The 12,627-nt window shown below is 39.2% G+C and overlaps 1 protein-coding gene across 1 annotated transcript in view; it reads left to right on the forward strand.

Moving 5' to 3' along the window:
* STK3 (serine/threonine kinase 3) overlaps window positions 1–12,627 on the forward strand; it is a 302,811-nt gene that overhangs the window by 157,608 nt on the left and 132,576 nt on the right. Inside the window, exon 7 of the mRNA XM_055546585.1 lies at window positions 8,980–9,117. Coding sequence (XP_055402560.1) covers window positions 8,980–9,117 — 138 coding nt within the window. The remainder of the gene's footprint in view (window positions 1–8,979; window positions 9,118–12,627) is intronic.

A 12,627-nucleotide genomic window follows, 5' to 3' on the forward strand; every position in this document is an offset into this window, starting at 1 on the left:
ATGGTAACCCAGTGCCATCTAGAGTTGGCTCAGACCTTTAGAGCTGGTTCTCTTATTCACCCTGACTGCCAGGGCATCAGCTACATCCCTCCCCTGAATCTGAGTCCTAGGCAGACAGATTGGCCTTCATGAGCCAGATTAATGATTACTGAAATTCCTGCAACTGGAGTTAATTATGAGGTCATGCTTGCAATACTCTAACCTTGGGCTTACTGTAGAAACTGCACCCTAAGAGCAAGGATCACTTGAGATCTTCATGTTCTCTTCAAAGCTCTGTCTATTTAAAGTTGCTTTTAAGGGAGTGGTGAGAAAAACTTTGAGTTGTATTTTTATATTAATATCTGGTAGGCCCTTTGTTATCCTTCACTCTCCTCTCCCATCTGCATGTTCTTTTTAACCAACAATTGAGTATTTGCCTAGTAGGATTTAACTCTTAACCTAGATTGCTAGGTAGAGGGCCAGAGTCTTTCATACCCAAAAAGGAATCTGAAAAATATCCAGCCACCCCACTTATATGAAAACACTGAGGCCACACAGCCAGAGGGTGATTTAGGACTCAAGCCTATGTTTCTGACTTAAGTCCAGCATTGGCTTCATCCACTGTACTGTTTACTACCTTATTTCTAATAATCCCTTAAAAGTATTATTACTATGTATTCTATTTAGGAATTATATACCTTAACTTAGCTTGCTACCTCCGTATTATGTTCACTGTCAGAAGACAGCTATATGTGTTTTTAGTTCTTCGCAGTTTAATGAAGTGCTTTCTCATCCTTTATCTCATTTGCTTGTTATGAAGATAACCTTTTGCTCGTGTACCCGAGGTTCTTGAATAGTGGCCCAGGTTCCTTTGTGATTCCAGCATGTCCGTTGCTTCTGTACATTCACAAGTCCTAGCTACCTTAGCTTCAGACACACGTGTTGACTCAGTCCACTGAGATTACAGTTCAGGCATTGTTGTTTCTCAGCTCCAGCTTTTTTCACATCCTCTGGATGCTCCTGGAGCCTAAGGTGTGAAATTCCAGGCATGAAGATAATTTGTTGTTTAGAGGCGCTAATGTTTCTTGGCTTCTTAGGCTACTTGTGATCAGGGAAGTTCTTTAAAAAACTCAATCAGGGGTTCACTGTGTAGTTAAGCAACATGTTGTGTAGAAACAAACACAAAGATAATCATATCATTTATTGTACTAACATTCTTCAATCAAAATGGTGTTAGAGATAAGATAAATTTTATGGCTGTAATGTGTGTCCATGTGATTTGGTTGGTGTCAAGGAAGGGAGTGAATTGTTAGGATAAGGCTAGCCACTGAATGCCAAAACTTTCTACAGCAGAGGCCTGTTACCTAATCAACTCATACAAAACCTGGCAATTCTTAAGAGGATCCTCTCTGATTCATGATTAGGTTAAATTAGCTGAACAAAGTCAAGTCTGTGAGAAAAATCTGTCAGTTTATTATTATCTAACTTTAAAAAGAAAAGGAAATAAAACGTATAGTGTTTTCCCTGGAGACTTTTAGAGCCTCTCCATTTTGGTAGATCATATATTAAGACTTATTTGTTTGAACTGTATGCAGTTCAGTGCTTGTTTGAGAATAGAATGTGAACATTTTAGGATCACTTTATGATAGTACTGGGTAAATAAGCTTTAGAGTTAAGCTTTTTATCCTTGGATTTCTAATAGCTACTGCTAAGGTGAGCCTTATATGTTAAGATTATCTGAAGATAAGACTGCAGCGCACTTGCTGGCTCAAAGTTCAAAGGAGAGCATTAGCTCAAGGACATAAATCGCTGAGTTGTTATCCATCAATTTGTAACAGAAGGGCAGATGAACAGCATTTATCTAGACAATCTAGTATCATATACCTGCAGTTTGAGGTCAGTCTCTATATATCAGGGGTTTATGTACATACGTGCTTTGAACTGTTTCGCAAAGATGAGAGTTCAAATTTATTTTTATTCTCTAATTTGAAGTAGCAGGTGTATTTGTGTGCCTTTTGCCGCAGCTGATATTAACCCCGTTTTGCCCCCTCCTTAAAGCTGGAATGTGTACATGCATGCCTGCTAAGTCGCTTCGGTTGTGTCCAACTCTTTGCAACTGTATGAACTGTAGCCTGCCAGGCTCCTCTGTCCATGGGATTCTTCAGGCAAGAATACAGGGGTGCCCTCTTTCAGGGGATCTTCCAGGGATTGAACCTGCATCTTGTACGGTTCCTGCATTGCCAAGCGAATTCTTTTTTGTTGTTTCAACTGTGGAGCTGAGGTTAATTAGGTTATTTAGAGAAGAATTTTATTTTCTAGCCCTCCGTTGTTTGCTGTTTTTTCACGTGTCCCCCCCCACCCCACCCCCCGCAATTTCATTGCAAACTCCATGGGTTCAAGATATGTGTCTGATTATAAAATCTGTAATATCAGGGCTTACAAAGTTAGATACATAATGGGGGCCATCTGATAAAATATAAAACCGAGCCAGGCTAGATGGGGTCCATGTGAAAGGGAAAACATACATCTCATGTAGAAGCAGTCTAGTTCCAGCACATTTTTACCTTATGGGACTGTGAACTCAGTGTTGTCCAAACAAAATGTATCTGCTGATGCTCTCTGGCCTGTGGCTTATCAGTCTGCTGTTTCTTTTAATAAAACAGAGGAACGCACAGAAAGTACTTGGTGCATAGTTGTCACTTGGTAGATGCTCATTGTGTCATAAAACTGCCTACGCTGCTTTTGAAGGCCTATCTTAGATGTCGTATGTGTAATGTGATATAAGATGAATAAGAATGTTCTCTTCTATTAAAGGATTTTCTCTTTTTCAAAGAAGATGAGTATAGTAATAAAGAGATTAAGTCTTACCCTAAAATAAACAGATTGGGGTATTGAGGCTTCATTGCCTTGTCCACAGAAAGTCTTTTGCATAACTTTCCAAGTTAGGAACCAGTGATAACCAGTGATAACACATTTTAGTAAACTGCCGCATGTTCTGAGGGCTCTCAGAAGAACGATATAGGAAATGGTTAGAATACCTGAATGCCCGGTAATTAAGATGTCTGTTTTTTATTGCTTGAATTCTGGAGTAATGGTTTTTCCTTTTCTCTAGCCCCCCCAAACAATGTTGTTAGGAGGTACTCTTGCTTCTTCTTCTGTAGTGTGTGTGTTAGTCGCTCAGTCATGTCCAACTCCTTGTGAGCCCGTGGATTGTAGCCCACCAGGCTCTTCTGTGCATCGGATTCTCCAGGCAAGAATACTGGAGTGGGTAGCCTTTCCCTTCTCCAAGGGATCTTCCCAACCCAGGGATCAAACCCAGGTCTCCACATTGCAGGCGGATTCTTTACCAGCTGAGCCACAAGGGAAGCCTGAGCTACTAGGGGAGCCCCAAAATACAAAGCATAATTTGCACCACCCGGGAATCGACCCTGGGTCACAAGAATGGGAATCTTGCATGATACCACTATACCAGCGGTGTGGCTAAAACTTTTTATTTTATATTGGCGTATAGTTGATGAACAATATTGTGTTAGTTTCAGCTATATAGCATAGTGATTCAGTTATTCATGTATGTGCGGGCGTGTCTGACTCTAGTCATGTCTGACTCTTTACGACCCCGTGGACTATATCCACTGTCTATGGGATTTTCCAGGCAAGAATATGGCAATGGGTTGCTGTTTCCTACTCCAGGGATCTTCCTGACCCAGGGATCAAACCTGCATCTCCTACATTGCAGGAGGATTCTTTATTGCTGAGCCACTGGGGAATCCCATGTGCTATACAATAGGTCCTTGTAAAACCACACTTTTTTTCTCATAATTCCTCCATGTTGCTTTCCCCTTTATCCTAGATAAACATCAACAAATGTTCAGAATCAAAGGTCACTCCTAAAACTTAAGCTGAGGAAAAGTGCGGGATGAAGCACTATTTTTACTCCTCGAGTCTGTAAGCTATTTTTGCCTGAGCTTTTGATGTCATATCCAAGATATTATTGCCAAGACTAATGTCATGAAGCTTTTCCTTCTAGAGATTTTATAGTTTCAGGCATTAAATTTAAGCATTATACTGGAGTGGGGTAGCCTTTCCCTTCACTAGGGGATCTTCCCAACCCAGAAGTCGAACCTGGGCCTCTCGCATTGCTGGTGGAGTCTTTACCAGCTGAGCCACAAGGGAAGCCCTAGTAGTGTGTATACGTTATTTCTTCTGTTTCTGTTTATGACTCATCCTGAGACCTCTATGCTAGCCACATTTAGAATATCTCTAGGTTTGTTTGTTTTTTCTTAATCCTTTTCTGAGGTCACACATAAACCTTAATTAAAAGCAAAAATATAAAGACACACACGGAAGGGGGGCGGGAACCAACTTCATTCAGTTGTGCACTTTCTTGCTGACCAAACTCCATATCCTTCATTCCTCTTCTAATCTTATCATTTCTTAGTCCCTTATAGGATAATCAGCTTGTTCTCTGCTCCTCCCAATAGCCTTATTTCACTTTTCCTTATCCTATTTCTTCTAAAGAGAATGACCTCTCTCCTTAATGCTTTATATGATTTTCTTTATCATTATACAGTTCTTTAAATCTTTTACTGTTCTTTCATTACTGGACTGGGTTAGAAGTTTCTTAAGGACAGTGACTATATTTCCTGCTACATCTTTTAATTCCATATGAAGTCTAATACCATGCTTTTGTGTGTTCAGTTCAGTTTAGTCGCTCAGTTGTGTCTGACTCTTTGCAACCCCATGGACTGCAGCACGCCAGGCTTCCCTGTTCATCACTGACTCCCAGAGCTTGGTCAGACTCGTGTCCATCAAGTTGGTGATGCCATCCAACCATCTTATCCTCTGTCATCTCCTTCTCCTCCTGCTTTCAGTCTTCCCAGTATCAGGATCTTTTCCAATGAGTCTTCACATCAGGTGGCCAAAATATTGGAACTGCAGCTTCAGCATTGGTCCTTCCAATGAATATTCAGGACTGATTTCCTTTAGGATTGACTGTTTGATCTCCTTGCTGTCCAAGGGACTTTCAAGAGTCTTCTCCAGCACCACAATTTGAAAGGATCAATTCTTCAGCTCTGAACCTTCTTTATGGTCCAGCTCTCACATCCATATGTGACTACTGGAAAGACCATAGGTTTAGCTATGTGGACCTTTGTTGGCAAAGTGATGTCTCTGCTTTTTAATATGCTGTCTAGGTTTGTCATAGCTTTTCTTCCAAGGAGCAAGTGTCTTAATTTCATGGCTGCAGTCACTGTCTGCAGTGATTTTGGAGCCCAAGAAAATAAAGTCTGTCACTGTTTCCACTTTTTCCCCCTTCTGTTTGCCTTGAAGTGATGGAACTGGATATACCATGGTCTTAGTTTATGTTGAGTTTTTAAGCCAGCTTGTTTGCTCTCCTCTTTCGCCCTTATCAAGAGGTTCTTTAATTCTTCTTCACTTTTCTGCCCTTATAGTGGTAACATGTGTGTACCACTGATACTTCTCCTGGCAGTCTTGATTCCAGCTTGTGAGTCATCCAGCCCGGCATTTCACATGATGTACTCTGCATATAGGTTAAATAAGCAGGGTGACAATACACAGCCTTTTGTACTCTTTTTTCCCAATTTTGAACCAGTGATTCTAACTGTTGCTTCTTGACCTGCATACAGGTTTCTCAGCAGACAGGGAAGGTGGTCTGGTATTCCCATCTCTTTAAGAATTTTTCATAGTTTATTGTGATCCACTCACTCAGAGAAGGCAGTGGCAACCCACTCTAGTACTCTTGCCTGGAAAATCCCATGAATGGAGGAGCCTGGTAGCCTTCAGTCCATGCGGTCACTGAGTCGGACATGACTCAGCAACTTCACTTTCACTTTTCACTTTCATGCATTGGAGAAGGAAATGGCAACCCACTCCAGTATTCTTGCCTGGAGAATCCCAGGGACGGCGGAGCCTGGTAGGCTGCCGTCTATGGGGTCTCACCGAGTTGGACACGACTGACGTGACTTAGCAGCAGCAGCAGCAGCAACACACTCAATATATGCCTTTGCATAGTCAGTGACACCCAAATAGATGTTTTTCTGGAATTCCCTTGATTTCCCTCTGATCTAGTGGATGTTGCAATTTGATCTCTAGTTCCTCTGCATTTTCTAAACCCAGCTTGTACATCTGGAAGTTCTTCAGTCACTACTGAAGCCAAGCTTGAAGAATTTTGAGAATTACCTTAGAGTGTGTGAAATGAGTACAATTGTACAGCAGTTTGAACATTCTTTGAAATTGCCCTTCTTTGAAATTGGAATGAAAACTGACCTTTTCAGTCCTGTGGCCATTGCTGAGTTTTCCAAATTTGCTGACATATTGAGTACAACACTTTAACAGCATCATCTTTTAGAATTTGATTTAGGTCATACCTGAATGGCCTAGTGGTGTTCCCTAGTTTCTTTAAATTAAGCATGAATTTTGCAGTAAGGAGTTCATGATCTGAGCCACAGTCAGCTCCTGATCTTGTTTTTGCTGATTTTATAGAGCTTCTCCATCTTCGGCCGCAAAAAACACAGTCAGTCTGATTTTGGTATTGACAGTCTTCTGATGTCCATGTGTAGATTCATCTCTTGTGTTTTTGGAAGAAGGTGTTTGTGTTCTCTTGGCAAAACTCTGTTAACCTTTGCCCTGCTGCATTTTGTACTTCAAGGCCAAACTTGCCTGTTACTCTAGGTATCTCTTCACTTCCTACATTTGTACTACCATCCCCTAGGATGAAAAGGACATCTTTTTTTGGTGTAAGTTTTAGAAAGTCTTGTAGTTCTTTATAGAGTCATTCAAGTTGAACTTCTTCAGCATTAGTGGTTGGGGCATAGACTTGGATTACTGTGATGTTAGGTGGTTTGCCTTCGAGACGAACAGAGATCATTCTGTTGTTTTTGAGATTGCATCCAAGTACTGCATTTCGGACTCTTTTATAGCCCTCATAAGGGCTACTCTGTGTCTTGTAAGGGATTCTTGCCCACAGTAGGAGGTATAATGGTCATCTGAATTAAATTCGTCCATTCTGATTCACTGATTCCTAAGATGTTGATGTTCATTCTTGTTATCTCCTGTTTGACATAGCCAATTTACCTTGATTCAGTGACCTAACATTCCAGGTTCCTATTCAGTATTGTTCTTTATAGCATCAGACTTTATTTTCACCACCAGACATATCCACAGCTGAACATCATTTCTGCTTTGGCCCAACCTCTTCATTCTTTCTGGATCTGTTTCTCTCTTCTTCCCCAGGAACATATTGGACATCTTCCAACCTGGGGAAGATGTCATATCTTCCTTCCGGTGTCATATCTTTTTGCCTTTTCACACTGTTCATGGGATTCTCGAGGCAAGAACACTGGAGTGGTTTACCATTCCCTCCTCCAGTGGACCATGTTTTGTCAGAACTCTCCACAATGACTCGTCCATCTTGGGTGGTCCTGCACCGCATGGCCCAAAGCTTCATTGAGTTACACAAGCCTCTTCATCTCAAGGCTGTGATCGGTGAAGGGGACATGAAGAGGAAGGACCAGCAAAAACCAGGAAAGAAAGAGCTAGAGTAGAGATGGACACCTCTCTTCTGGATAGTCAGAGAATACTGAAGTCTAGAAGGGAGGTATTATGGATACTTCACCCCTGAATACATCTTTGAGAGGCCTGTGTATGCTGTGCCTTTAAGAGGCCCATGTGTATTGTATACTGTGAATGTCTATGTTGATTGCCAAAAAGCCATTTTTTCCTCATGTCACCTTTAATGTTGATTGTGTCATTATATATAAACTTACCTCTTAAACTATAAATAGTTATAATACGGTTGAGTTCATTTTACTTTGTAAAATTTTTGTCATTGTGTGTTTGTCTCTTGTCTTTTTTTAAATAACATTATGTGGAAATGAAAGTGATGATATCTAATATTTGTTGTGTGCAGGATACATTCGTTTTAACTTTATTATGGTTTTCATATCCTTTCAAAGAAAATGTTGTTTTAGTGATGGTATTTTATCAGGAACTATTCTACAGCCTAGGAGAGAAGTTAATTCATTGCATACAATGATTTTCTAAGAACTTTAGGGATTAATTTTCTTGGTCAAAAAAAGGATAACTTGGTAGCTATGAAGACAAAATGACAGGGAGACTTTTTTAAAGTTTTTGAATTTTTGAGCTCTCTGAATGTATTATCATGAGTGAAAGTGAAGAAATGAAAGTATTAGTCGCTTAGTCATGTTCGGCTCTTTGCAACCCCATGGACTGTAACTCACCAGGCTCCTCTGTCCATGGAATTCTCCAGGCAAGAATACTGGAGTGGGTAGTCATTCCCTTCTCCAGGGGATCGTCCTGACCCAGGGATTGAACCGGGGTCTCCTACATTGCAGGGAGATTCTTTACAGTCTGAGCCACCATAAGTTATTAATATTAAATTAAATCATTAGTGATAAAGTGGTATATTACTTTTAAAACTTTTAATATGGATTCTTGACTCAAATATTTAGAAAGAGAAATTAAAGACTTGCTTCCATCAAGTATTATTTCAAACCACAGCAGTAATTATATTTGTGCTTAAATATTCTGAATTGCAGAAGCAAATTAGGCTGCTGCTAGCCATTCTAAATAGCAGTACTGAAAAAAAAAATACTGAAATGGGAAACAAGTCTGGCATGCAATAGCAAAATTGAAGTATATATCTGTTTAACCAGAGAATGTCCTCAGTTTGGTAAAAGGGTTAGAAATACAGGCTTCTTTGGAGACTGATTAAAAATAATAGATAAAATAAAGAATGATGTGCTCAATGAGCTACAGTTCAAATAGAGGAAATTTAATGGGAAATGATTACATTAGTAGCAGATGGCTTTGCTTCCTGAATTGCAATTTGACTGGAAATCCTAGAAGAGCTTAAATTTATTTTTCAGATTTTTGAGTCTGATTAAAGATAGATAGAGATTTGTTTATTTGCTGTGTTATTGTGATTCTTACTGTGTCTTTTGGATTTTTCATTTGTATCAGGCTATATTTATGATTCCCACAAACCCACCACCAACATTCAGGAAGCCAGAACTTTGGTCTGATGATTTCACCGATTTTGTGAAAAAGTGCCTAGTGAAGAATCCTGAGCAGAGAGCTGCCGCAACACAACTTTTACAGGTCAGTGCTTGTGTCTCCACAGGAGGAGATTTTCTTTATATACCTTTTAGCTTTTTCTAACATTGACCAAGATCATTATGAGTTTCATTAATGATTTATTTATTCATTAACTGATTTGTAAAGATGGAAACTTTTCAGGACATATGGATTGATGTACAGACAGACACACACACACCTTTCTTTTCCTGTATATTCTGTTTCTCTCATTTAAAAATTTTGTTTTCCAAGTTCAATTTTCTGCCCTCCCCCCTCCCCCACTAATTTTTGTTGCCAATTCTTTCCTCCAAAAATTGTGTTAAAACTAAACTTCTGTAGGGTTCTCATTTCAGAAATGAGTTTCTTTTCCATTGTTATTGTTTCTTATGTTTTAACTTCCAGATGTATTATTCCTTGACCCAGCATTTCTTCTTTGACTTTTTGCCCTATAAGACATGTAAATACGAAATCCCTGAACTCCTTGAGAAGATCGAATGTTGTAAATACTGGTGACAAGATGACCTAGATGAAGAGTGTCAGTGTCCCTGTACAAGTAGACTGTATCCAGAGTGTCAGGAGGCTTTCTTTTTTTTTTAAATCTCTTTTGACATTAAATGCAAGTAGAGATAATTTAATACTTTTAGTAATTATTCATGAGTCTTTACTTTCCCAGCAGAATTGACTTAGACCTGTGTGCTATAAGTGTGCATGTTAACAAAACTTGATATTTGGAGAATAGTTCTTTTTAAGTGACAAAAAGATTAAAAACATAGTTATAAAAAGTGATTTTTCCAAGGTAATGTTTTTTAAAAAAGGAATTATTGAGAATGTTAGAAACTAGCCCTTTAATATAAGGTTTATTGTTACAAAAATTTAGCTTAATACTCAGTTTCCGTGAAAGGCGGTTGAGCAAAATCTGTCTAGAATAAAACACCATATATTCTTTGACCTAGTGGTTACTCTTCTAGCAATTTACAGAGAAAGTTAACCACGTGTGAAATAACATAGGTGTAAAAACTCTTCATAAACCATTATAATGGCAAAAGATTGGAAACAACATAAATATCTGTCAACAGATTGGAAGCAATTTGAGGTCTGCTGAGGGGAGTTATTGGCAAAATACACACACCCACATACACATATATGTATGTATACATATGTCAATGCTTACAGTGGAGTAGCTCTAGAAAAATAAGCAAGAAAATGGCCTCCAGAGAAGGTAACTACATGGCTGAGAAGCAGTAGTGGGATGGAAACTTTGTTTTTGCCGAAGACTCTTTTTTTAAGACTTTTGAGTTTGGTTTTATGTGCCCATATTACCTTTCAAAAGTTAATTAATTGAAACATTATTTTTGAAATATTGTCAGCACTTCAAAGGAATTTTAAGCACATAAATCAAAGATCTATTGCTGTTGTTATTGTGTTGAATCTCTAAATTAACCATAAAGAAGATAAGAAAGAAGGGGGAGGGGAAATAACAAAAAAAAATGGGACAAATAGTATAAAATCTGATGATGAAAATAAATCCAAATACATCCAATGACTGGTTTTTGGATAATTTAACCAATATTTTTTTCTGGTCTTTCTTCCATAATCTTTTCTGATCTCTTTAAAGAAATTCTGTTTTTAACCTAGAGTTCTTAGGGTGGAAAAGCATTTAAGAAATATTCCAGTAAAATTCCCTAATTTTGTATACGAGAGTACTGAAGCCCAGAAGAGTTCAGTGACTCACGAAAGATCACACAGTGATCAAGGGATTTTTCTAGGTTTCTTCCACTTGTCCCCTAGCCTCACTTGTCACCCTTTCTCCATTCTGCTTTCTGCCCAGGAAATTGACCTGTATGTGTGAAAGTTGCTCAGTTGTGTCCAACTCTTTGCAACCCCATGGACTATACAGTCCATGGAATTCTCCAGGCCAAAATACTAGAGTGGGTAGCCTTTCCCTTCTCCAGGGGATCTTCCCAACCCAGGGATCAAACCCAGATCTCCCGCATTGCAGGCAGATTCTTTACCAGTTGAGCCACATGGGAAGCCCAGTTGACCTGTATGGATTATATTAATAAGCTCGTTACTCTCTGGCTTCTAGCTGGGTTTGGCTCAAGCATTTTTCTTTATATTGAGGGCAAACAGTGCAGCTGGTTTTGAATAGTGCTTGCTGCTGCTGCTAAGTCACCTCAGTCGTGTCCGACTCTGTGTGACCCCGTGGACGGCAGCCCACCAGGCTGCCCCTTATGAGCCAGTATTTGTTTTTTTGATTTTTAAAAAACTTTTCCTGTTGTGCTGTTGTTGGGCATGGAGGCCCTCTGTTATAATGTTGGTGTGTCCACCTCTGGCCTCTTAATCAACCCCTTGCTTGACTTCCCTTTTTTCCCCCTTTATAAATGCTGAAATAGTCGACTTGCAGTTTCATGTTTCATGCTGCGATTCATGGGGTCGCAAAGAATCGGACACCACTGAGCGACTGATCTGATCTGATCTGATACCTTTTCTCACCCCTCACTTGCTAGTTTAAAGACTGGCAGGCTCCTTTTTACTCATTGTTTCATTGTTTCTAAATTCAAATTAGGTACTCCTCCAGAAAGCCTTCCTTTCATCTTTGTTCAGGCTAATTGTTTCTCTGGGTTTCCATAAGCACCCTGGCCATGTCATTTGCCATGTTAGAACGAAATAACTTGTTTTTGTGTCTTTGTCCTGGATTGTAACTAGTTCAAGGTCAAGTGGTACTCTTTTGGGAGGGGGTTGTTTTTTGCACCTCTGGTATCTTAGCACAGGTATCTGTATCCTGGTATCTTTAATACACATGTAGTGCTTATTAATACATGTGTATTAAATTCAATATATGTTTATTTAAGATAGCAAACTTCTGAATTGAAAAGCTTTTAGACAGAATTACTATCTGTTGTATCATTTGAGTCTCATTAGACTCCGAGTTTTATTTTACTGAATGTCTGAAAGCCATCCTGTTCTGTCTCTTAAGGGAGTTTTGCATATGTTTTATATGTTATAAGTTAAATTATGTTTTAACTTTAAGAATATAGTCTTATTACCAAGTTTAAGTGGACATTTGCCTATAACCTACATGTGTAGATTTTACCATGTTGATTTGTAGACTTTGATTAACAGGTTTTGAAGAGAAATTTGTGCTGAATTTTTTATAGTGGTTGTCCAACACTAGATAATTGTATAAGTTTAAAAGAGCAGACTAAGACTGAAAGGATCCTTTGAGATTAAGTTGAACTCTTGGTAGTTTTTAAAAGATGAGGATATTGAATCCCCAGGGACAGTTCAAGTTCAGCCTGGTGGCCCTAGAATTCCTAATCTGGAGATGTTCCCTGTACTTCTGGTGGATAGCTTAGAACCTGAAAGTCAATTCTTGCCCTAGTCTGGCCTTCTAGAAGAGTGAGATCTGTCATTATTCACATTAGCCCATGGGCTTGGCTGAAATAGGTGGTGTCGTGGGTCACTTTGTGAACTCTCATGGCATATGACTTAGTTTTCATTTTACCAGTTGAAGTGAGGAGTAGAAACTTTATC

The sequence above is a fragment of the Bubalus kerabau genome, chromosome 14 (assembly GCF_029407905.1).
Source record: "Bubalus kerabau isolate K-KA32 ecotype Philippines breed swamp buffalo chromosome 14, PCC_UOA_SB_1v2, whole genome shotgun sequence".
Lineage (NCBI taxonomy): Eukaryota > Metazoa > Chordata > Mammalia > Artiodactyla > Bovidae > Bubalus > Bubalus kerabau.